The 25,274-nt window shown below is 32.8% G+C and overlaps 3 protein-coding genes across 3 annotated transcripts; 1 reads left to right on the forward strand and 2 right to left on the reverse strand.

Annotated features, from left to right (window-relative positions):
• Positions 1-1,387, forward strand: LOC124827171 (putative galacturonosyltransferase-like 4). The gene has a single exon (XM_047300172.2). It carries the CDS (start codon positions 61-63, stop codon positions 1,111-1,113), a length of 1,053 nt encoding a protein of 350 aa, XP_047156128.1. The 5' UTR covers positions 1-60; the 3' UTR covers positions 1,114-1,387.
• A 9,416-nt stretch (positions 1,388-10,803) lies between these two features.
• On the reverse strand, positions 10,804-15,243 carry LOC124844219 (clathrin adaptor complexes medium subunit family protein). Its single transcript, XM_047321111.2, has 8 exons — positions 15,085-15,243; positions 14,878-15,003; positions 14,382-14,693; positions 13,572-13,855; positions 12,563-13,455; positions 11,656-11,712; positions 11,279-11,326; positions 10,804-11,115 (listed from the first exon to the last, which is right to left on the reverse strand). The coding sequence occupies exons 1-8, from the start codon at positions 15,150-15,152 to the stop codon at positions 11,044-11,046; spliced, it is 1,860 nt and encodes a 619-aa protein (XP_047177067.1). The 5' UTR covers positions 15,153-15,243; the 3' UTR covers positions 10,804-11,043.
• Positions 15,244-17,632: 2,389 nt separating this feature from the next.
• Positions 17,633-23,345, reverse strand: LOC124844218 (F-box/RNI-like superfamily protein). The gene is made up of 8 exons (XM_047321108.2): positions 22,941-23,345; positions 22,664-22,855; positions 22,072-22,478; positions 21,622-21,807; positions 19,490-19,682; positions 18,978-19,054; positions 18,722-18,872; positions 17,633-18,328 (listed from the first exon to the last, which is right to left on the reverse strand). Exons 1-8 carry the CDS (start codon positions 23,190-23,192, stop codon positions 18,032-18,034), a joined length of 1,755 nt encoding a protein of 584 aa, XP_047177064.1. The 5' UTR covers positions 23,193-23,345; the 3' UTR covers positions 17,633-18,031.
• Positions 23,346-25,274: the final 1,929 nt, after the last annotated feature.

Below are 25,274 nucleotides of genomic sequence, written 5' to 3' on the forward strand. Positions count from 1 at the left end.
TTAGTGGCGTTCTTGATCCAGAAAAACCACAACAACAACATACAACCTTCGTTCGACAGGATGGTCTTTCGGAGCTCCACCTCCCTAATTGGCCTCCTGTCCCTCCCCATCCTCCTCCTCCCCCTCTTCCGCCCCGTCTCCGCCATCCGTCTAGGCCTCATCCACCGTCACTCGCCGGACCTCCCTCTCTTCCGGGAGGCCCCCGCCTTCCGCAATGGCCAGGAGTGCGGCTCCACCCCCGACCACGTCATCAACGTCGCCATGACCCTCGACGCCAACTACCTCCGCGGCACCATGGCGGCGGTCCTCTCCATGCTCCAGCATTCAACCTGCCCGGAAAATCTCTCCTTCCACTTCCTCTCCGCGAACGACGACGCTCCCGAACTCTTCTCCAGCATCAAGTCCACCTTCCCCTATCTAAACATGAAGATATACCGCTTCGATAGCAACAGGGTCCGCGGCAAGATTTCCAAGTCCATTCGCCAGGCCCTCGACCAGCCCCTGAATTACGCCAGAATATACCTCGCCGACACGATCCCGGAGGACGTGAAACGCGTGATATATTTAGACTCTGATCTGGTGGTTGTGGACGACATAGCCAAGCTCTGGGGCGTGGACATGGAAGGGAAGGTGGTGGCTGCGCCTGAATATTGCCATGCAAATTTCACGCTGTATTTCACGGACACCTTTTGGTCGGACCCCGCTCTGGCGAAGACGTTCAAGGGAAGGATGCCGTGTTATTTCAACACGGGGGTGATGGTGATGGACGTGGACACGTGGAGGAAGGAGAGATACACGGAGAAGGTGGAGTCATGGATGGCGGTGCAGAAGCAGCAGAAGAGGATCTACCATCTGGGGTCTCTTCCGCCGTTTTTGTTGGTTCTGGCGGGGAACATAAAAGCGGTTGACCATAGATGGAACCAGCATGGTTTGGGTGGAGACAACTTCGAAGGAAAATGCAGGAGCCTGCACCCTGGTCCCATTAGTTTGCTCCATTGGAGTGGGAAGGGCAAACCCTGGTTGAGATTGGATTCTAGAAAGCCATGCATCGTGGACCATCTTTGGGCTCCTTACGATCTCTATCGCTCTTCTAGACACTATTTTGAAGAATAGAAAATGAATATATGAATGAATGAGTTTGAGGTGAGCGGGTTCGTGCAAGAGAATTATCTGTTTGAAGGAGATAGATATACATATATATATATATACATATACATTACGTGAATGGAGAGAGGATCTGATGCATGAGATGATACATTTTCAGCTTCTGACTAGAAAGGAACTAACAAACAAACCCAACACCCTACGTTTAGCTTAGTAGCCTGGCATTGGATCGGAGTTGTAAATTCCTTTTGTCCTTTCCTTCGTTCAGTACTATTCTTTTGTTCTTCTTTTTCTTCTGTTGTTCATTGTCATTCCACATCGGATTTCCTTCTCTCTCCTTTCTAAACACCTTTTTTCTTTCGATAAAACTATAATATATAATCCAAAAATGTTTTTTTAATAATTTTTTTAACAATTTTTTTAACAATTTTTTTACGATGATCAATCCATTTTAAATATATAAATCAATAAAACAGTCACGTTGTTAAAATATTATTAGAAAAAATTGTTAATATATTATAATCCTATATAATCAACGTCGTATCAATGCTTATGTCAGCTGGTTTTTCAATCTTTTAATCGTATATCACACAAGCTTATGCCCATTTTTAATAACATACAAGAGTTGAACTTCATATATTATTTTTTCGAAATTAATTTCAGCAGCAAAAGATACTTTTAATACAATCTTTAATCTAAAAATCATACATGAGGAATTCTAAGGTGGTAAGTCAATGCCATTCTCATTATACAACTTGTGATAACATTTCAAACACTCATTTTACGCTTTTCATACTATTTTTTCTTATTTTATTATATAATTTTCTATATATCTATATATTACTTTTCTTCTCTCTCGATATGCAGCACATCTAATGTACTATAGGATACCTAACCCTCCAACGGTCAACCAATAACAACCACTGAAGGTTACTATAATGACATTCGACCACACAGCTTGATCGATCACTTGATAACCGACCGTAATAGCTTACGACCACGTGACGCTCTCGACCATTTGAGGCTCGACAGCCGCATAAGCGATGTCGCGACATGAGACATACGTCCGACACGTCATCCACTTAGGTCGACACGAATGATGATCGACATACAGAGGCTCGACAGCCGCATAAGCGATGTCGCGACATGAGACATACGTCCGACACGTCATCCACTTAGGTCGACACAAATGATGATCGACATACAGAATGCGACACCGTGATCTAGCAGTTAAGCAGTTACACACCTTGACTGAATAACGCCGCGAATCACGACCATATATCGTGGAAATAATTGACTCAGTGTCAGCGCACAATTCGACGGTTACAACTTCTACTTCAGTAACTGACCGGATTTTCAGGTAAACGGTTTATTATGTTAATTTAAATATACGAAGCACACCAGAAAAAAGGTACGTTTTTCCCCTAAGAGAAAATTGATTGAGATTTTCATATTTCGAACAACACCCCTGTTGACTTGAGCGTCGAAGTGCCTTTGCAGGTACCCAGCCCACTTTGCTTACGAGGATCAGAGAAGAGAGAGGGAAATACAACACAGTGAAACCAGCGCAAGATAGAAGCGGAGCAAGGTTGTTAGGTTCGTATCTTGGTCTCCACACCCCTACTGAAACATCTAAGAACCAAAGAAGATCTTTCAATTTATCTAAGAATACCTTTTAACAGTAAAATAACATAAATGTTATTGGAGATTTTAAATTTTATTTCATGAATTCTTTATGTATATTTTATAAAATTTTATTTAAGTCGTAATTTACTGTAATAAACTATTACATATTTTCGAATTCTTTAATTATGTAAAAAAATATATTTAGATATATAAATGTAGGAAATAAAATAAATGAAACCAAATGTACATTTATAAGCAAAACGGTTATAATTATATAAATTGAAAGGGATAGACAAACACCCATCAAAACACGAACACTCATCCAACACCTATTAAACAATTTTTTTTCCTGAGTTTCCTTTTAAGAAAAGAAAAATATTGATGGACATTAATTAAAAAGCTGCATTGATATAATAAGGAAAGAGAGATAGAAAGAAAAATCAAATATTATGTGTAGATAAATTTCATATATATATATATATATATATATATATCACTCTGTCTTAAATATTAAATAATAAAATTATATATTTTTTCGCCGAGTTACCTTTTTCTTCCTGCACTTGTTTTTAGTTCACGAAGATATGTTTTTTTTTTCACTTTTCATAAAAATGTTTCTAAACATTCTTTAAAATAAACATGAAAAATATAAGAAAAATAAAATAATTTTTTTAATATATTTTTCGTTCCTATTAAGAAGTCTATGGATCCCCAAGTGAAAGCATTGTCATTGGTCATGTTTGTAATAAAGAGTTAATAAAATCAATATAGGTAGTATAGCATCAATGCCTACACCTAACACAGTTTAGTTTATGTTTGTAACAAAGAGTCCATAAAATCAATACAGGTAGTGCAACATCAATGACAAAAGCCTACACCTAACACAATTTAGTTTCACCTTGATAATTGGGCACATTAATTTAACTTTATTTATGTTTGATTTTGACTATCTTAACTTAAGTCAGACTCAACTTAATTTGATTTGAGTTTGACTTAGGTCCAACTTAATTCAACCTTATATAAACTCAATTTGACTATACCTAAGATGAGTTCGACTCAACTCAACCCTAGATGAGCCAAACTCGATTTATCCTAAGATGAGTCAAACTCAATTTATCCTAAGATGACAACACTACAAGAGGCTATTACCGTTTGCTAATCTCACAATTTCTACCAATGTAATTATGAAAAAATTAAATCACATTAATATGTACTTTGGCAAGTGTATTTTTCCGTTAAAAAAATTGGTTAAATATGTTAAAAATAGGATCAAATCAACTAAGGAAAATAGGCAAACACCAAAGATGTAGTTTTGTTCAAACAATTATATGTGTGAAGTAATAATTAGAGGTGTTAATTTGACTCGTGGCTCATTTTTCAGCTCTAATCTATTCTTGAAAAAAACTTATTTTTGGAGGTTTCCTATGGGGCAAAAAAAAAGGTCTTAGCTTTCAAAACTTCCTCTCAATTGGGTTAAGGTTAGGATTAAGGTAAGTTTGACCTTACTACAAGACTTTAATTAGCTTTTAGAAATAATAGAATTTATATACACATGTAAAACTATATGTTTTATTAAATAGTCTAATATGTTATAATTTTATTATATTTAAATCAATATTTTTTACATCATACTTCTTATTATATTATTAAATAAAATATATAATATACAATTTGGTACAATAATTGATTATAATCTATTTATTAATTTTATAAATTTCTAAAAAAGAAAACTTATAGCATCTAATAAAGTAGTACATAGTACATCATAAAGTTCCAAACATGACATAAGAAATATGGATTATGGAGTCTAGCCAAAATGTGAAAATATTGAATTAATTTTAATAAAATATACAATAAAGTTTTTTTATAATTACTAAATATATGTTTATTTTATATATATATATATATATATATATATATATATATATATATATATATATATATATATATATATATATATTGAAGAGAATAACCAATTGGTAGAATTTAAATATAAATTTAAGTCCTACATTAAAAAAAAAAATATATATATATATATAATAAAAAAATTCATAAATTTATTATCCATAAATTCATTATTTTAAAGTTTCAAATCTAGATGAATTTTTTGCACAACAAAATTAAATGACTACCTTATATATTTTAAAAATAGGTTAAGTCAGTAAAAATAATTAAATATGTTTAGTGAGTCAAGGATTTTAACATCCTATGTTGTTAAGTAATTTTTCTATATAAGTCAACAAATAAGTTTATTGAAACTTCTTACAAAATCTATGTTAGTCTCATTAAAATGTTTGTATATAATATTTTGACAAATTGAAAATACTTAGATTTGCGATAAATTAAGAGTTATTGCATTTTTTTTATTCAAAATGAATATTTTTTCTAAAAGAAATATCCATGACCTATTTTTGATCGAAGATATTTTAATATCTTGAACTATTTCATTTAAGGGTTTTCTGTTCTGTAAATTTTTCTGATCCAAACTCATGTAAATTAAAACCAAATTGAAACCAAATTGTGTGATAAGGCTAAATTCACAAGTCTAGTAATTGTCTTTATAAGAAATAATAAATCAAAATAGTACAAATTGTCATAAAAAAAGGGGAGTTGCATTAATAGATACACTGAGGCTATCTTAAAGACAAACCTTAGTAAAATAGTAGGTAATAGAAGATAAACCTCTCTTCAGAGTTATCATATGATTGCAATAGAAGATGAATAAATCAACTTTCTTGATATTAAGTTTAGCAACCAATAAACAGTAAAAAGTGCTATTTCGTTGCCAATAATGAAAAGGTTTATCAATTTCCTTTAACTTAAAGATAATTCCATAAGAAATATCTACTAGATGAAAAAAAACAGATTTTTGTAATCATTTAAAAGGAATGAGAATTCTTTATAGATAATCATTAATGAATAAACAACAAAGAAAAAAAAAGAAAGAGAAAAATAAATAAAAGAGCTATTTTCTTATAATAAGAAAAGGAATAGTTCTTATTATTCAGACAAAACTAAAAACTTCTATATAAAATATAAGCTGCTAATGTGAGAGGCACCTATAGTCTCATTTGTTTGATGAAAAATTATGCAACACACAATAAAACAAACTTGCTAAGTGTTCAACCATGTTATGAAAGCACCTTTCTACAGAAAAATAAACATTAATGATATATCATTTTGTTTCTATCTCATATTAAAAAACACAATTCAATAATCCTCAAATATCTTCAAGTGTTCAAACCTACATCTATTTAGATTATATTTACGTATTATAACTAAATTTATTTTGTTATTATTTTATAGAATTATAGATTCACAATCATTATATTTACGTATTATAACTAAATCTTAATAATTTAGTTATTATTTTTTATTTTGTTATTATTTTATAGAATTATAAATTTGCGATCATGTTAATCCTATAAATACAATTAATATTCTTCAAATAATATTGACTTCATAAACACTTACACTTATTTTATTAAGCAATGTGCGAAGAGGTTTGGATTTAGGTTTAAGCACAAGGTTCAAAGAATCATTATCAAAAGTTAATGCACAACACTACTATATAAGTTTATAGTTAGTTGTTCTTTCAATGTTGGCTTGGGCGAGCAACTTGTTCAATAAGCAACTTGTCTCCATATAAATTATTTTATACTAATGTGCTGAAGTCATTATCAAATGGCATTGTCTAGGAAGATTTATGAGGCTTCTTTCACTCCACATTTTTTTTTCTGCACCTCCATACTGTCACTATATTTTATTTGCTTCTCATCCTTCACCTCACATCTATGTCTCCTTCGTCTCATTTGTGATTTTGCACCTCCTTGTTCCTCTTCTCATTTTCCTTCATTTAAGACCAAGAAGAAATATTTTCCTCATCCTTGCACATCTTTGAACCCGAATAAGAAATCCTATTAATTTTGTTAGAATTGTGAAAATAAAAAACTCAACACAATTGGATTTTAAAATTTAACAAACAAAAAATAAATCTACATGTAATTGGATTTTGGAAATTAAGTAAAAATGAAATTCACACAACTTTTGAAATTGAATGAAAAAAAAAAGTCATACATAACAAGTTTCAAAATCTAATAGAAAAAAAAAATCACAAAATAATCTAATTTTGAAATTAAAAAACAAAAAATGCTACACAATGTTTCATATGTTTTTCAATGAAATTGGTTTCAGTGTTTTTTCAATGAAATCAGGATTTGTTAAGGACTAAATAAAATTATGGTATCTCTCTGTTTTTTTACAATAGTTAATAAATATGTTACTCTATGTATCACAAAAGTTATTTTTACTATTATATATTAAGGGTGTTTGACAGATTAATTTTCATAAAATATTTGGAACAAGATCAACTTTTGTTTTCTTACTTTCTGATTCTATTCTTATTAAATGCACTCATTTGTGGGAACTAGGAAAAAGAGGATTCATAAGTACCATTACACTCCAAATTGAGAAAAAGTAAGAACTCTGTTCTGAACTTAGAAAATATCAAAAATATGGACTCAAACATTCAGACATACTGTGTGTTTCAAGCTCAAGAAAGTATAAAAGAGAAAGTAATATTACCATGATTTTCCCAATATCGTAGTTAAGAAAATTACCAAATAACATATGTTAGTAACTAATTGTTTGCTCTCAATTATATCCAACAATACTCCATTCTGTTCTGTTCATGACACTCTTAACTTTCCACAGTTCTCAAGTTTCTTTGAACATGGTGGGCATAGTCATGTGACATTTTCTCAACATAAATCTTTCACCAGTAACAAAGAGTTATAATTGTAGTCATGTTAATCATATTTTAAGCTTTATTTTCTCAGTTCCAAAAGATTACAGATATTTATCAGTTAAAAAAAACTCCGAGCAACACTGAAATTTCACACTTGTTCTTCTGCACAAGTTCAGCAATGGCAAACCAACCATTAAAATGAACAAAATGAGAGAATTTTGTAACAGATGATTTCTACCATACTACAGTAACATTGCATTTAAAGTCCAAACACCAATAAATATTCATAAATTCATGAACCCTGCCAACAAACCGTGAGTCACACAATCAAACTCTGACACTTGAGCATGCGAAGAAGAACAGTCAGTAAGCAGGTTCAAGTGAGAAAGGGACTGGAACAGAAACCAAAATCTAGGGTTTACATGATGTCTGTCCTCTGTTATTGTTTGGCATTCCATTGGGGAACAAAATGGTACAAAGCAAGTCCAAGATTAACTGGATCTGGTTTCTTTCTAACTTCAGAAAAATACAGTTTTCGTTTTTAAACTTCAGGTTAAATATGTTAAATTGAAGATGTAGTTTAAATGTTCTTAAGAACTTACACTATTAAATTGAGATGTGTTTGATTCCAATAGTTTTTAAAAAAAAAAAATTAATCCATGTTCCGATGTAAGTAGAGACTAAATTCTTTTTCGCCGCATGATTATGAAATAACCAAATATAATAAAAATTTGGCTTCAACAGTCTAGTCTCCAATAGGGTCCAAGGATTCTTTTTTGGCAAGTTTGTAAACTTGTGTTAGACTCCTCTTTTCGAATATCAATGGCACATTTATTCACAAAAACAAGGGAAAACAAGCTTAAAACTAAACTTAGCGATAATGTAGAGAGATATAAAAAATAATAAATGATATTTGACTGTATACAAATTTTTTCCATTCATTTCATACAATTCTTTCTTTTTTTAAATACAAAAATTCACAGAACATAAATGTGTTGCACCCTCCCTTTCCACCAAAAAACCAAACTTTTGCTTCTAGAATTTAACTTCTCCTTTCTTTATCTCTCTACCCTTTCTTTCTAGTAATAAAAGCAGGTTCATAGAGATTTACATGATTAGAAGATAATAATTGAGTAAAAGCATATTTTAAATAAAAGTATAGTCTGAAGTTGGGTATATTGGGAGGATGGATTAAAAGAGGAAAAAAAGCTAGAAAACCCTTTTTCCCAGGTTCTCTTCAGAGAAAAAAAAAGCATACATTTGGCACTGTAATTATGAGTGAAACATGTACAAAAGAACTTAACCACAGAATAATTGAGCAGAGCTAAGATCAGGAGTAAATAAAAAAGAGTAAATAAAAAAAACGGTGTTTACCCAGAGAAAGCAAGAGAGCAGAAGGTGTTGATGATATAAAGGTCCTCGTCAGCTGAAATCAAATTGAAGAACTCGTTAGCTTTATCTTCCTTCACAACAGTTTCAAACGAAAACAGCGTATTGTTGTTTTCATTTTAAAATAGGCATTGGAATTGGAAGTTGCATCGAAATGCAATGCAATGCCTATTTTAAAAATGAAAATAGGAAAACCCTATTTTCATTCGAAAGGGATGCAGTGAGAAGGTAGGCAAGGCGGTCTTCAATTTGATATCAGATGAGGAGGACAAGTCGCATAGCTTCATCTTCTTCTCCCACAGATGCAAAACCCTAACCCTAACCACTCTCTCTTCAGATCCCATCTCATCCAACTTTCTGTTGTGTTCACTTGTTTCTGCATCCACATAGCATCAAAATAAATAGCCTTCACAGCCGCTTCATTACGTCAGCCCTATCTTTCAATTATAATTTTTCCCACTACCTTCAACTTATAAATATATATATATATATATATATATATATATATATATATATATATATATATATATATATATATATATAATTAACTTAAATTCTTAATAAATTTCTAGATTAACTTATAAAGTTCACCCATACAAACATTTGTAAAATTTATACACTGACGCTGATGTTAATCCTCTACTTATTTTTATTATTTTAGTTAAAGTCACAAATTTGAAAAAATCCAATAATTCATGAAACATATTGATTTAATCGGTTTATTTCAAACATTTTTTTTTATAAATGATACTCTTCTTTTAAAAGATTGGTTTCCATATCTAATACATTTTCAATTCCTTTTAAATTAAATTTGCTAAAGTTGTATAAAATAATAAAATGCATCAATAAATTATTTTTTTATTGAAAATACTTAACATTCTTTTAACATTTCATAAAAAGCAAGAAGAATTTAAAATTTGTAGATTTTATTTGATAGCAATTTTTAATTCGTATTGAGATTATATTTTAAATCTTTAAAAATTAATTCACTGAAAACAATAGTGTTATTTTACATTCTGATGCATAATAAATTTGTTATTTTGTACAATAGTAGTTTTTAAAGTTATAATATTGATTAATAATATGTACATAATTATTAAACTAAAATTCTAATACAATTAAAGACCAGATTATTTCATCTTAATTAATAATGTAAAATATAATTTAGTGCAAAAAAAAATCCAAAATTCCAGCAAATGTTGTACACACAGAAAATGTATTCCGCCAAGATTATAATGTGAAGCAAAAAGACTAGTTCTGTAAACCAAACCACATTTCTCTATTTATCGAATGGACGAAAAATTAAACAACAATACTTTATTGCCTCAATAGTAGTAATCATACAAACTCATTTACTAGTTAAGATCATTTTCTCAAAAGTTTCACATGCTATATTTCTTACCAATATATAAAAAAATAAAAAACATAAAAATATATTTTCTAAATTTGTACCCTCTTATCTGGTCTCGCAAAAAATAAATAACTTTTAATTTTCTTCTAAATTAAGTGACATTTTTCACTAAATTTTATCTCTCTTTTGTTTTCCCCGTTTCCTCACTTTCTTTCATTTTCCTGTCTTATAATCCAGTAAGATTATGTCTCCCAGATTATAATTATCAGGGAATAAAAACAAAAATGCTAACTTTTGTGGTAAACATATGTGCAAATGTTTGCAAATTTCACGGTTACCTATAATAACTTATATAAATGAGAACTTTTATCAACTTAATCATTTTATTCAATAAATTAATATATAACATATTAAAGAAATTAAATAATTTTAAAGTTCATGAACATGTGATATAATTATATTAATGGTTTTTTCTTATATAATAAATAGTAAATTGTTTATAAAAATAATGTGAACCTCAAACATATCAATTAATTTGATTGTATGAAAATATAAAATAGCCATTATATTAAAACTTCCATCCAAATTAGATCGGTAAAATTTACTTTTCATAACATGCTGATAATAGTATATGTTTGTTGAGAGACCAATACTTCCTGTCAACTAATCCCATCCTAATTACAACTCCAAAAACATTTATTACTTTCTAAATGGCCACTAGGAGAAAGATTCAATAACATACTGTCTCCACAATACTCGGCAAAGAAAAAAACACCATTCCAGAGTATTCCACATCATTTAGACATCCCTCGGTGGCCATTCATACTTAACTTTTTATTGTGGCTACATTTGGACACTTGCCAAGAGTATTCCACAGAATATAGTCCCCAGAAGTAACCTGTTTATGACCAGAAATGATAAAAGACATGAATAGATATCACTCACTGAAAGGAGCAGAAAGTTTTGGGAGATTTATCATTTACCATATTCAGTGGGTTCGCTTAAAGTATGAATCATTGGTTCTACATAAACAAAAACAAATCTAGTAAATATATCTATACCTGAGCTGAAAACTCCATAGGTGCTTTTACAGCTGGATAGATGCCCACCTACAAAATAATCAAATTATCAGACAGATAACAAAAGGGAGAAGGAGAGGGTTCCAAAGCGCAAAAAATTCAGTATGGTTAGATCAGTCCTCTTCTTCATATATATTTTGAAGAAAAATTAGAGATTCCATGGAGAAATAAGAACAAATATGATAAATAAACTACATGAAATGGCTGTGGAACAGCAAAAAAAAAAGCGTGGAAACAATAAGTTAATAATCAATTATATACTAAACTAAAATAGCATAAACTTTTTGAAAATGAATCAATGTTGGATCTAAATTGCTTTATCGAAAAAATTGGCAGCAAAAATAGATTTGCAGACTCACAGATTTAGGATCAACGGCAATTCCAGATACTGATGCCCCGACAACCTTGAATGATACCTGTAATAATGAAAATATTAATATGATAAAATATAATCTTTAAGGAATTAAAGACTTAAACACACTTTCAAGATATGTAGTATTAGTCTAATGAAATTCATATTTATCAATTTTAAGACAGTTTAACCAATATGAAGTCAATTTTCTATAAAGCTTTGACAGAACAAGGGTCAATTTCACATTTATTCAAGAAGTGCCAAGACTGGCACAGACAGCTAACACAAGAAAGAAAATGATAGATCAAAAAATAATTAAGAGATAAATGAGTAGACTATTACATAAGAAAGCACTAAATTACACAATATGCCAACAACTATATGTTAGAGAAGAAACTAAATTCATAAAAGCCCAGTATTCCTAGTTAGATCACATCACGCAGGAGAAAAAAAATTAAAAACTTCAAATAATGAAAGCTAAGTAAATCTTGTAACAAATTTAACTAATATAATATTTAAGAAATTAGAAAAAATGTGCAAAAGTAAATTACCATTTTTATTGTTAACATTATTATTGGACAATAGGTCTAGTTATGTTAGAGGTCCAATCGGGCTGGGTTTGTGTGGGTGTACTGTATTTGTATATGGCCCACAGTAGTAGTAGAAATGGGAATATTCTGAGTCCTATTAGTTTATTATATTTTTTCTTTCCTCTTCTCTATCCAATTCCTAAATTTCAGCACTAAGAATCTGATTATATGACACGGAAATATAACCAAAAGCATCAACCAATGAAAAACCAAAAGAAAAAAAGTAAGAAAAATCAGTCAACAAAAAATGCAAATTCATTAAACTCTTAGAGATAATGTGGATGCCTTGCTCAAAGATAAAAATGAAAATGAGAAGGCGCGTACTTTAGCATAATTGTATGCCTGCCAGCAAAATGGCTCCTCTAAATCAACTGGAGGAAGATCCTTATTCATTTTCTCCATCAAATGTTCTTCGTTAACCATGTTACTGGCATTCTCTGCCTCATTATCACTATCCTCGTCAGCATCGATTCCAAAGGATGACATGGAGGAAGACAACCTTTGGTTTTTCCATGCTGCAAACTTGACAGTTCCAGGGAAGGTCACTTCAATACTTTTTCCAGTCAGTCCTCGGCCACTTGTCACAATTTTCCATTCAACAGAGTGCTCTGAAGTTGAAACTGTTCCCACAGAAGGAGTCCCATCCAAAGACACAATCCTCCTCCTAGGAAAGGGCATAGTCACGGTACAGAACTCCATTGTCAAAGGGGCCTTATATCCTTCCATTAAATGTAACTTGAATAGAAATGCGCCTTTGTCCTCAGAAACCATAGACAACTGATAGAATCCCTTTAAGGGGGGTCCAAGGCCACAAGTTGCCTGATAACGCATCAACACAAAATTACCTAACGGTGGAGAAAACATCACACCTTGCTTGTCCAAACCTTGATCTGAAACTTGAGCACAAGGATGATATGATAAAACTTCAAGGCTTGCTCTGTGCAACCCACCCAAGGGAAATGACACATCTGGCAACCCTTCCAAATCAGCTCGACAATTTATTTGACCAGAAACTGATATAGTATCTGGAATTTCATCTCTGTCATACAGAGCCGCGTGAATAGTCTCATGAATGGTAAACAATATTCTCTGCTTTCCTTTGTATAAATATGGTTTCCAAGCTGGCTGCTTTTGGTCCGAAGGAGGCAAATCCGTTGCAGAAAAACCATTGGCCTTTATAGTAAAAATATTGGAATAATTAAGGTCCAAGGGTGTGCCTGTATAAAAATGTGCATTGATAGAATAAATTTACAAGCACTAGGTAACTGACAGCTTAGAAGAAAATCCACTACAAAAATATGAGATGAGAAATACCATAATAAAAGGTACCAACCAAAGGGCATTGAACTACTGATAAATGTTCTGAGTGCATCTTTATCCAATGGTCTAGACCCAATTTTTGGAGCATCGGCTGTAACTGACCCTGGTACAGATGTACTTGAAGGGGATGAAGAAGCAACAGGTGGAGTTACAGGTTTTGCCCTGGAAGAAATGCCTATACTACCAGTGAGTGAATCAAAAAGCCCTCCAACAGAGGGAGCTGCACTTACAATCACTTCTGGTTCTACGGTGTCGCCGGTAATTAAGTCCCCAATAGCATGTGCTACCATAAAAGCCCTATGAAAATGAAAGCAAAAGTAGAACAAGATCTCTAATTAAAAGTACATACTATGAAGTGAAATCCCAACACCATCATACTGTAAACGAACTCTCTAGGGCTTGATGATACTACAAGTGTAATCAATTAAGATACATCCCAAAAAACATACATAGAAGCTGCAATGTAGAAGCACCAACTGTTGCAGGCTTCTTATATTCCAAAACAATACAAGAACGTGCGGAAATAAACGAAAACTGAAGCCATATTCTCACCCTCTACCCTGACCTTAAAGGGAAAGGTGTGAAAGGCCCATGAAATCTGCCAATACAAACTGAACAAAACCTCATTCTATATACCACTCCGTGGCACATTTAAAAAATGTTCAAGTAAATGTTTTCAAAATCACTTTCACGTTGACTCAATAAACATTTGAGAAGTAGAAAAAAAATTCAATAATAATAACAACAAACCAACCTAAACCAACATGTACGAGATGATTTTTAGTCAGGAATGTTAGTGGCATTTGCAACTAACTTAACATACCCTGTTACCGATGGAAGATCCAACAAGAGGGAAGACAAGCCATCATCCATGCCAAGAGCAGTTCCACAATCAGATCTTTTACACAACCTTGCATATGCCCTTAAATGCCTAGGCTCAACCATTGGTAGAATAAGTATACTGTAAAGGCCCTTCGTGTGCAAGACTAAAGGCCACAACAGATTCTTGATGTCCTCCTCTTCTTTGTTAATGTAAAGACCGACAACATGACGAGTTATGGGATCATCCACCCAAGAATCTGATCCCAGAGTTGAATTACTCTTGCGTATCCCAAAACCTCGCGCAGATCCCTCCCTAAACAAATGCAGTAAAGTCACCCGAGAAAATGGTGAGTGGAAATTAACATGATGATTGAAACGAGATTTGTCTGATTGAATAAGCCGTTTACCCCTTTGGCCTCTTAATAATGAAATCGAAATCATAAATTGGAGTGTATAGAGTGAAATGCGAGGAGAGAGAGAGAAGAAAGTAAAGCAACCTATGCTTTCGGTCGAGAAAGGCATCAGTGAGGTCGGAGTTAGTGGGTAAGGAAGTGAAGAGTTGATCGGAGTCATTGCCGGCGTTGCAAGCAGCTCGCCAACGCTTCTCCACCACCGGAAATCTCCTAATGCATGAAAAGAACGAGAATTTGAATGTATTTTCATAGAGCGTGTTAAGATTTGGAGCGGAGAGAAGGAGAAGGTACCTTGAGAAAACGACAACGTCGAGGTTGTTCAGAATCCATATAGCTCTGATTTTGCATCCACTGGACATGGTTGCTACTCCGATCGTTCATTCCTCCACCCTTCTATATTCTATTCAAATTATCCCATCAGGTTAAATTGCTCTACTAACTATTTTCTTATTTTTTTTAACTAGGTGTATAAATCATATACAAATTATTCCATCAAGAAACCTTGATACCACCTCTTGAATTTTTTAAATTTGATTATTTCTTTAAATAATATTTTGAGATGTAGTTGCAATTTCTTTTAAACTATCCAATACCTATAATTATCACATGAACTATTAAATCATTCATTATTAATTTTTATAAAGCATTTTTTATATGTAATATTGAATCAATTATTAAAACTTTAATTATAAGTCATTATAGTTTTCTATAATTATAAAGAAAAAAAAAACTGTTTTTAAAATTTTTAGAATAAACAATAATTTGTCTATTTAATTCATAATTTTAGTCAAATAAATTCATTTGTATTAATATAAAGATTCTCAAATAATTATTAAGTGAAATAATCATATGGGTTTGACAAAATTAGTTTATAAGAGAGTTAGTTTCCTAGCCGCTAATTGATAAAAGCCTAACTTCATAAATTAGTTTAGGGTTTACTAAAGTAAAAGTAGTTGATTAATTACTAAATATGAAATAACACGTTTACACACATTCTCTTGTACAAATAAAAAAAATAGACAAAAATATAATATGAAGTTATAATTTTAAAATTTTGAAAAATAATCATATTTTTATTAGATACGGTTATCCTATCTATCATGATTATATTGTGTTTAGGCTTATCCTAATTTTCATCTACTATTGTATCAATTTATTCTTAAAAATAGAAAATTATGAGAGGGATCAATCAAGAATTATTTTACAGTTTCAATCTCAAGTCGTTAGCAAAGTGGGTTGATCCCGTTTTGGTTTCAGTCTCGTAGCATTTGTCTGGCTGTCGCTTTTCGTCATCTGTCGTCGTCACAATTTCGTCCATTTAAACCCTTAGGGTTTTTTTGTTCCTCGCTGGTGCGATTCGTCTTCTTCAGAGATGGAGTCTAGCATAACTTTTTTCTTCTCTAAAAGTTCATCAGTTACCTCCGAGAAACTAAATGGAAAAAATCATCTATCATGGTCTGTTGCCCTTGAAATGTGATTCTTTGGTCAAAGGCATTATGAGCACCTTGAGCGAAATGGAAGTGATGTGCCTACTGAAAAAGTTGATCAATGGAAACAAACTGATTTCCAATTGTGTCATGTTATAGTAATAAGTGGAACCCAAACTTCTTATATCTTTGCATGTTTTCAAAATTTGTCACTCTTTTGAAAGAAAGCTCAAACCATATATGTTAACTATATTCAACATCTCTGTTTTTTAAAAGTCATATATGTTTTTATATGAATAAGACAAATTTAGTTAAGTTAATTTATTTAACGAATGTTAATCAAAATTATCTTTGAATTTGTGATTTTTTAATTTTTTTATCCTTCAATTTAAATTATTATTATATTATTGAATTTTTTAGCTTAGTAATTTCAAATTGCGTAAAATAAACTAGTTTAGGATACTTCAGCAATCCTATATTTGTCAAACTAAACTCATTCTATGTTAATTTATTCACATTTAAGTCATAAGGTCTATGAAAATAATAATTAGAGTAGGGATTAAATTAGGTTTTAGATTAACAGAAATTAGAGTAATCTTTTCTCAAGTGAAACAGTTTCTTCTATGTAATAAGTTAATAACATGCATTCCCCCACATCCAACTGAATGTGAACTTATTAGGTAATTTTAGAATGCCACGTGCTCATGATTTTAATAAATTTTCTTACAAGTATTTAAATGTTTAACTTATATAACAATAATAGTAATAATTTTTATATAAAATGAATTAGAAGCATGATGATTCGGATATCTTCTGCGGTGCAGACAGAATCTCTAAATATTTTACATTTACTATTATTAATGATGTTAAAAGACATTTGACAACTTGGGTAAAATAATGTTAACAAAAATGATCTTCTGTATATTTAAAAGAAAAGATAGTGAGAGTCAAATGTCAGTAAAAAAAAAAAATTGGTGTTAAAATACTACCTTCTAAAAATAGTTTCTCAACTTTAAAATCAAAGAAATTTCGAAAATGGAAAGGATTGTCCTACCATCATGGGGAAAATTGAAACACCGCCTATTCTGTAAGCCTCGCCTAAACAAAATTCCAGTAATTATGGCATTACTCCTAGAACGAAAGAAATAAATCAAAATCACGATTTGTTTCACCAAATATGATAAAATAGAACAATTTGCAATCTCCATATGATAAGATAAACAATGGCTGTTCTCACATTAAATTACCTACACCACTAGGTTGTATGTATATTTCAACAAAGTTGATATGGCACAATCGCATAAATGTATGAATAACATAGCATTGCTAAAGTTTATTGATCCTGAACGCTGTAGTCATCAAATAAACTGCGCGTCTGGATGGGGTTAGTAGGCGAGTTTAGGAAGGGAAAATATTACAGAAACCATGCACAAATCCATACTTCAACAAAGAATCCAAAATCCAAGAAAAGAACAAGATCTCTCTGAGGACATTTGAGGCTTATTACTTGGAGAAGTAACATGAAATCAAACCTCTGGTTTTGCCTAACAAGGTTTCTCCGCAACGTCTTAAATCAATATCAGTTACCCTCTTTATATATACCCAGAGACCATGCTACTGCAAACATTTTTTATCTAACCTTTGGTTTCTACACTATTGATACTCATAATTACAATTCCTGTAAAGGAGGGCACCTTAATTTGCCTCATCCTCCGCACCCATTAGATTAGACTGAGTTAACAGCAGCATTTTGTTATATTCACAAATCAAATAGAAAAAACCTCAAGGTCAGAGATATAAATGTATATGATCTAAAGGTCCACGCACAAGTAGGCAATTATAGAGCCTGCACGTCGCTTTGTCCGTTGGCTAACCTTCCGCTTCTCAACCAGGACTTTCTTTATGTTGGGACAACTAGAAACAACGGTGGCCACTCCAGCTGAAGTTATACCAGAGCAATAAGGCATTTGACATGACTCCAGCATTGTGCAACTCTTGACAAGATGCGTCAGGCCAACATCGGTAATTTGACGGCAGTGTGAGAGCACTATTTCTTTAAGTAATGTGCAGTTTTCACCCAACGCAACCATTGCCATATCGCCCAGATTCTGAAATTATAATGAGAGATATTGAAAAGGTACGGGAAAGTAGAAAGGAAAGATAATAAATTTCGGAAGGTAATAGTTATTAGCAGGTTGACTAATTCTCATATGTATAATGAAATAGTTAGCTATTCCATCCATACGGATATTACATGATTATGTAATGTACATCCAAAAATTGTTTACAGCAAACATCCATGCTAACACATGCGCAATCAAAAGTTTGCAGGCATGATATATGGTATACGCGGCTCCTAACTGATGGAGTTTGTCATGCACAAAAGTGAAACAACTATGGCGAAATCAAGAAACCAATCCATGCTATTGAAACAAAAAAATTATGGAAACTTAAAAACATGTGTTTTTGGTATACAAAAGGAGAAACAGACGAACACATACCTGCAGGACACTCACATCTAAATGACTGAGTTGAGGACAGCCCCTTGCGATGGATACCACTCCAGCATCTCCTATTTGATGACAACCACTAACATTCAGAGAACGAAGGGAACAGCCCTCAGCTATTGCAGTAAGGGCCCCATCCCCCACCCTAGCAATTGAATAACAAATATTAAGGTAGACATTCTTCAGAATAAACAATATTTTGTATGTTCAGAACAATCTAAAGTTCTCACTTCTAATACATTTTACTTACCTGTCGCAGAATTCAATGCTAAGATCTGTTAGAGATGTACAATGCTTGCCAACAGCAATGATTCCCTTGTTCCCAATCTACTAACAAAAAGAGAGCAACGAGCAAACATATAAAACTTACCCTGAAAAACTTAATTAATTAACCGTAGAAACTAGGTTGCATTATGTATCGCGATATATAATAGGGATCTGTCATTGACATGTTTTTAAGTAATACCCATTCAAACATTTTTCCTATATTTCACTTCTTTTCTCGAGAGGGTAAAAAGCAAGTAAATAATGTAACCATATAAGATGAGGGACAGAGTTAAAAATGAGTAAAGCAAAGAAATAAATCATGGAAACACGTAGCTAAGATGCAAAATAACAACAGATAGCATGTAGCCTTAAATTTAAGAGAAACAGTACATTATTTCGCTTGCTTGATTAATTGGAATAATATATCTTGGGAACAAAAGAATTGATGTCATTCATGCCAGCTTCTTAAGAACAACATAATCTTGAAGTTGTTACCTTGTAACATCGACGAATATGAAGTTTCTTTAGATTACGGCAGCCACTAGCTATACTACACATGGCATCATCACCAATGCTTGAGCAATCTACCAAGTGAAGAGCGTGCAAGAATTTGCACCCCTGCCCCACCTCAAGAAGGCTAACATCACCTATTCTATGGCAGTAAAGCAATGCTAACTCAGTGAGATTCCTGTACACATTAAAAAGTTGGGATTGGAATCCTATTGTAAGACAATGGAAATAACTCAAAACTTTTGCAACTAGTGCCATCAATAAAGGATAACCCGAATATTAGGAGCTAGCGTTCCTGTGTAAATATTAATAGGAAAGAAATGTGAGTTAGTCGGCTACTGTTAGTTAGGATATAATGGTTATGGGTCAAATACCTATAGATTAAGCATGACTTTGGTATGTTTTGGACAGACTGGAAGAATAATAACTGAAGCTCTTGTTTCTCTCTGTTAAGCTCTCTTCTTCCCTCTTCCGCTCTTTCCTTCTACTTCTTTCTCATTCCCTCCTAAATCCTGTATCAATGGCATCAAAAGCCTCACTCTCCAGGAATACTGGCCCAGAATCTTTCAACTCGTGAGCACAAAAACATGATGACAGGCAAAAATGTGTGAAATGGAAGACTGTATCATTCAAATTGATCAGAGGCTTCCAGTGGTCTTTAAACTACAAGAAATGGTGAAGATGAAATTCCCAAAATTTCAAAGGGAAGATGTTCTCGCTTGGATAATTGAGTCTGAAGGATTCTTTGAGCTGGATGAAACTCCCGATGACATGAAAGTTAAGATGGCAGACACAGGGCAGGATGATAAAGCATATGAGCAAAATTCAGGCTAGGACCAGTACATCGATATCTTCCTTTAGAAATTGCGCATGAGACCAACAGAGAAGATTTTATGCCTATGTGACAACAAGCCACCTGGCAGAATTTAATGCACTTCTGTAAACCTGGCTTGTTTGAAATGTTTAAATGGCTGGTCTGCAGGAGGAATATGCTGTCGTAGGCTGAGAGGAAAATGTTGACCAAGAGAACATGAGAGTTACAAGGCTCTTGGCAACGGTAATACCTTAGCAAATACACAAAAAATCAGTACATGTCCAACAAGAACACGCCACTGGGAAGTGAGTCCCAGTCAATAGAGAAGTCACCAACAGATATCCAGAAATTCTTCAAAAACGTTGGAAGCTTTAATGGCAGAAGAAGACAAGCACAGGGCAAAAATTTTACTGTTACTCCAGTAGCAAGGATACTAACAGGGTCATCATTCATCATATGAGAACGAATGCTGTATGGTCATTTTGTATCCATATACAGCAGCCACAATAGCTCAACACTACACATTGCATGGAGCACTAGTCGAAATAATTATTGAAAGGGATCCTATTTGAGTATTTTTTTGAAGACGTTCTTGAAAACTTTAGAGACTTTACAGAAGTTATCTTCCTCTTACCATCCCATTTGAAGTTTAAAACCCTAGAGGTCTCAGATCCTCTTTTGGTTAAGGATTGATAAGTAAATGTGAAGAGGAATGGAATGTAGGTTAGCTTATCAGCTTCTGTTAGTTAGGATTTTATGCTTGTTAGCAGCTACCAATCAATAAAGCATTACTGTTGTATATTTTGGACAGAATGGAACAATAATAAAAAGTAAAATGTAAGTTTACTGATCTCTCCTTTTCTCTCTATCCTTTCTGTTCTTTTCTTCCCTCTTTCTTTCTCTGTCTTTCTGTTTTTCTCTCTTATATTAGAAGCCTAAATGTGCAATATCACTATTCCACTAAATTAACTGAAAAGTTACATGTACGACACAATCATTCATGAACCAGAACAAGCAGGAACAGACCTCAGTGGATCATCAATAAACACATGCCAGGGTTGGTTAATAAATTGGCATTGCAAATTCATCATGCACAACAAAACCTTCTGCCTCCTATGATGCTTTATTCAGTGACCAGTTAAAGAGAGATCAAATGCATTAAAATGACCCTAGTGGAACTATCAATATGATAAATCGCTTGGCATACTCTAAATTAAATTTATTAGTTCCAGCTATGTTAGATAACTCAACTCAATGGATCCAGAACATTTTCACAAGTAATTTAGCTCAGAGAAAAACATACTGGCAAGATCTCCCAATGTATTCTATCCCCAAAGTTCCAATGTTGTGACATCCATTGACTTCAAGATGTGTAAGTTCCTTGCAACCAGTAGCGATTGCTTCCAGACCCTTGTCGCTTAAATAATAGCAATCAATTAAAGTCAATTTCTTTAACTTCTTACATCCATTCCCAATTGCACGCAACCCCCTGGACAAAAGCCATTATTGTAAAATAATAACTAATTAAAGCAAAAAAAAAAAATCTTACAAGGAAAACACATATGCAATGATAAGCATGTGAGAAATTATTACCCCCTCCCCGTGTGTGCTACAAACCGATTGTATTTTAAACAAGGACTTTCAAATTCGACAAACTTCAGTGAGTCTCAAAATGTATAATAATGTAAGGAAATAAATTGCGATGAAGGGTGTGATAGACAAATAAAGCAAGAATTGTAAGAGAGCAACTCACTTATCAGTAAATCTCTGAAAACTGTATAGTGCCAATAACTCCAGAGACAGACAGCTAGTACCTACGGCTTTCAAAGCATCGTCTGTGATATTAATACATTGGAGCTTTAGAACCTTCAAAGCTGAACATCCCTGAGCCACAGCAAGTAGCCCTTTATTGTGGATGAACTCAGAATCCAAGTACAATGTCTCAAGGGAACAGCAGTTTGATCCTACAGCCTCCATCGAGATATCAGTTATCTTAGCACAAGCCGCCACACCAAGAGATTTCAAAGATTTTCCCACACCCACTGCTAAATCAACCAAACCCGAATCAGTCAAGCCTTCGCAGAAGCGCAGATTCAAATTTTCAAGATGCTTGCAAAACTGTCCAACAGCAGCCAGACCTTGATCCCCGACATAACAACCCTAAAGGAAAACCAGTAATTATAACTGCAAATAGGGCGTATAGAGTTGTAGATATTGAGAGATACTAAGGCAAGTAATGCATTCATACAGAAAACAGACATCTAATCTAAATAGCGGTGACTAATTAAATACAGATATTGGGTGAAAGAGAAACGGAAATGGAATTAACAGAAAAAACAACATACTTGCAAGTCCAAGGCTTTGAGAGAACTGCATTTCCGAGCAAAGGATGTCAAGCCATCGCTAGAGACATTGGAACACCAGAATAAGCCCAATCTGTGAAGTTTGGGGAAGCCTTCCCCGAGTGAAGACAAACCAGTATCGGTTAAACAAGTGGACTCGAAATAGCTATCTTTATCGGCGGGCCGTTTCCTTCCCTAAAGAAAACAACGAAATGCCAATTAGAAATAAAGATGCAAATGCAAATGCGAGAATGGAACGAAAAGAAATGATTGAACGGACATGTTGGATGCGAATGGAGAGGCGTTCGTCGATGTAGAGGTTTCTTAGACTAGAGAAGCGGGTGGGGAGGAGGTCGAGGAAGAAGTGGGTGGGGCCGATTCGGAGGGTGGCTCGGGTTTGGCGTTCGAGGCGGAACCAGCGGCGGCAAACGAGGGAGCAGGCGTCCCGGATGGACTTAGTGTGGAGATGGGAAAATATTTCGCCGATTAACTCATCGGGAAGCGAGTTGTTGATCCAATCATGACCTCGCATGATGTGGATGATCTGTGGAGCGGAGAGGAAACTGATACGGATGAATGTGTGAGAACAGAATATTAGTGATGGAAGAAGATGCCAGTAGTATTGTTGGCATTTGCATTGCAGCAAATAGAACGGCGTTAAAACTGACCTCAATATGTCCTTGTTCGCCCATGTTCTTTGGGATTTCACCCTAATCTAAATGTTTTTTTATTTATTTAATAGTTACTATAGCAACAACTATTTTAATTAAACCATCCTAGTTTTTTTTTTTTAATTTAATTAGATATTTTTGTTACATTGAGTTGTCATGTTCATACCTATTTTCGAAATATTTTTATTTATATTTTTTAAAAATATGTCTTACGTCATTATTATATCACGTGTAATACTTCAAATATAAATTCAAAAACTTTAAATCATTACTTAATAAATTTAAATTTAAAGACTACTGCAATTGAAAATGACATTTCTTAGGTTTTTCAAAATATTTCAAAATATAAATAATAACTTTGATACAGTTCTCTAAAAAAATATAAAAGATTTTATCTTCTAAATTATTATACAGTCTCCCAAAAGATAAGTGTATTGAAAAAACACAAGTAACAATAAGAGAAGAACACAAGGTAAGTTAATCCATTTAAAAGAAGAGTAGGAAAAAAAATAAATTATATTATAAAATGTTTGAGAAATAATTTAAATTTGTATTATTAAAATTTACATCAATTTCACTTGAAAGTGAATCCCATGTCTCATGGTTTTAGAGTCTGTTTGAGAATAAACCTTTATATTATATATTTTTAAAAATGGCTATCTCTTTAGCTTTCCTTTCATGCTCTACTTTTTCCAGATGTCAATGTTTTCTTTTGAGAATTAGGGATTGAATTAGGAATTGACTTCATAGTTTTATTGAGATTTAGGGATAAAAAACAATCACAAAAATTAGGGTTCATTCAAATTTGAAATTATAAGAGTTTGGAAAAAAGTTGTATTCACTTTCCTGATTCATCTTCACCTAAGATGTGGCTAAAGAAACATAAGAAGAGTTATGAAAGAAGGATTACGACAGCAATGTCCACAGTTGTTGCCCAGTTTGACAAAACTGGATATGGTGTAGTGATCCAGATACTTTCATTGCATTATGACATGTTTTCCATTCTAATGTCGTGGACTTCTGGCAAAGATATGAAAGATCAAAAGCTAAAGTTTTCAAGAACAACTCATATATTTGACCTGTCAAGGGGTTAAAGATCAATAACAGTGAATTCACCTTTTCTTATTTAAATTAGGGAAAGCAATCACAGAAATTAGGATTTATTCAAATTGAAGAAAATTTAATAAAACAGAATTTTTCTAAAAATTAGGGACTAACTTCGTCGTTTAGTTTGGGGATACGAAAAGCAATTACATATAGTTTATTCAAATTTGAAATTAAGGGAGTTTAGGGAAAGAAGTTTATTCGCTTCCCTGATTCATCTTCACCTAATGTACGACCAAAGAAACATAAGAAGAGGTACGAAGGAATGATAATGAAAGCAATGTCCATAATTGTTGCGTAGATTGACAAAACTGGATATGGTGCAGTGATCCAAACGTCTTCATTACATCGTGGTATGTTCTCCGTTCTAATGTCGTGGATTTATAGTAAAGATATCAAAGATTGATTGCCAAACTTTTCAAGAACAATCCTGGCAAGAGATCACGAATCAGGGAATTTTCTATTTAAAAAATATATAATTTCATAAATTATCATCTTTATCGTTCCACATCGTTTAAAAGACCTAATGCTTAATCACTGATATTTTAAAACTTTTCAACCAATTTAACAACAAAAGGCACATTTCAACTTACTGAAAAAAAAAAAATTGAAAGACAAATTCGAAACTTTTAACAAAAAAGGGAGACATGAAATTGTTAAACCTAAATTATAATGAAAAAACCAAAAAGATAACTAATTGTAACAGAAAAAACCAAAAAATAAAAAATAACTACCAGCACGATAGATATAATCATATTTTAATGTATGTGCTGGTAGTCACTTGATATAACCTAAAATACAAAATAAAAATAAAATGCATCGACATCCTTTTTTGTCAA

The sequence above is a fragment of the Vigna umbellata genome, chromosome 1 (assembly GCF_029865625.1).
Source record: "Vigna umbellata cultivar VRB3 chromosome 1, Vumbellata_1.0, whole genome shotgun sequence".
Classification (NCBI taxonomy): Eukaryota; Viridiplantae; Streptophyta; class Magnoliopsida; order Fabales; family Fabaceae; genus Vigna; species Vigna umbellata.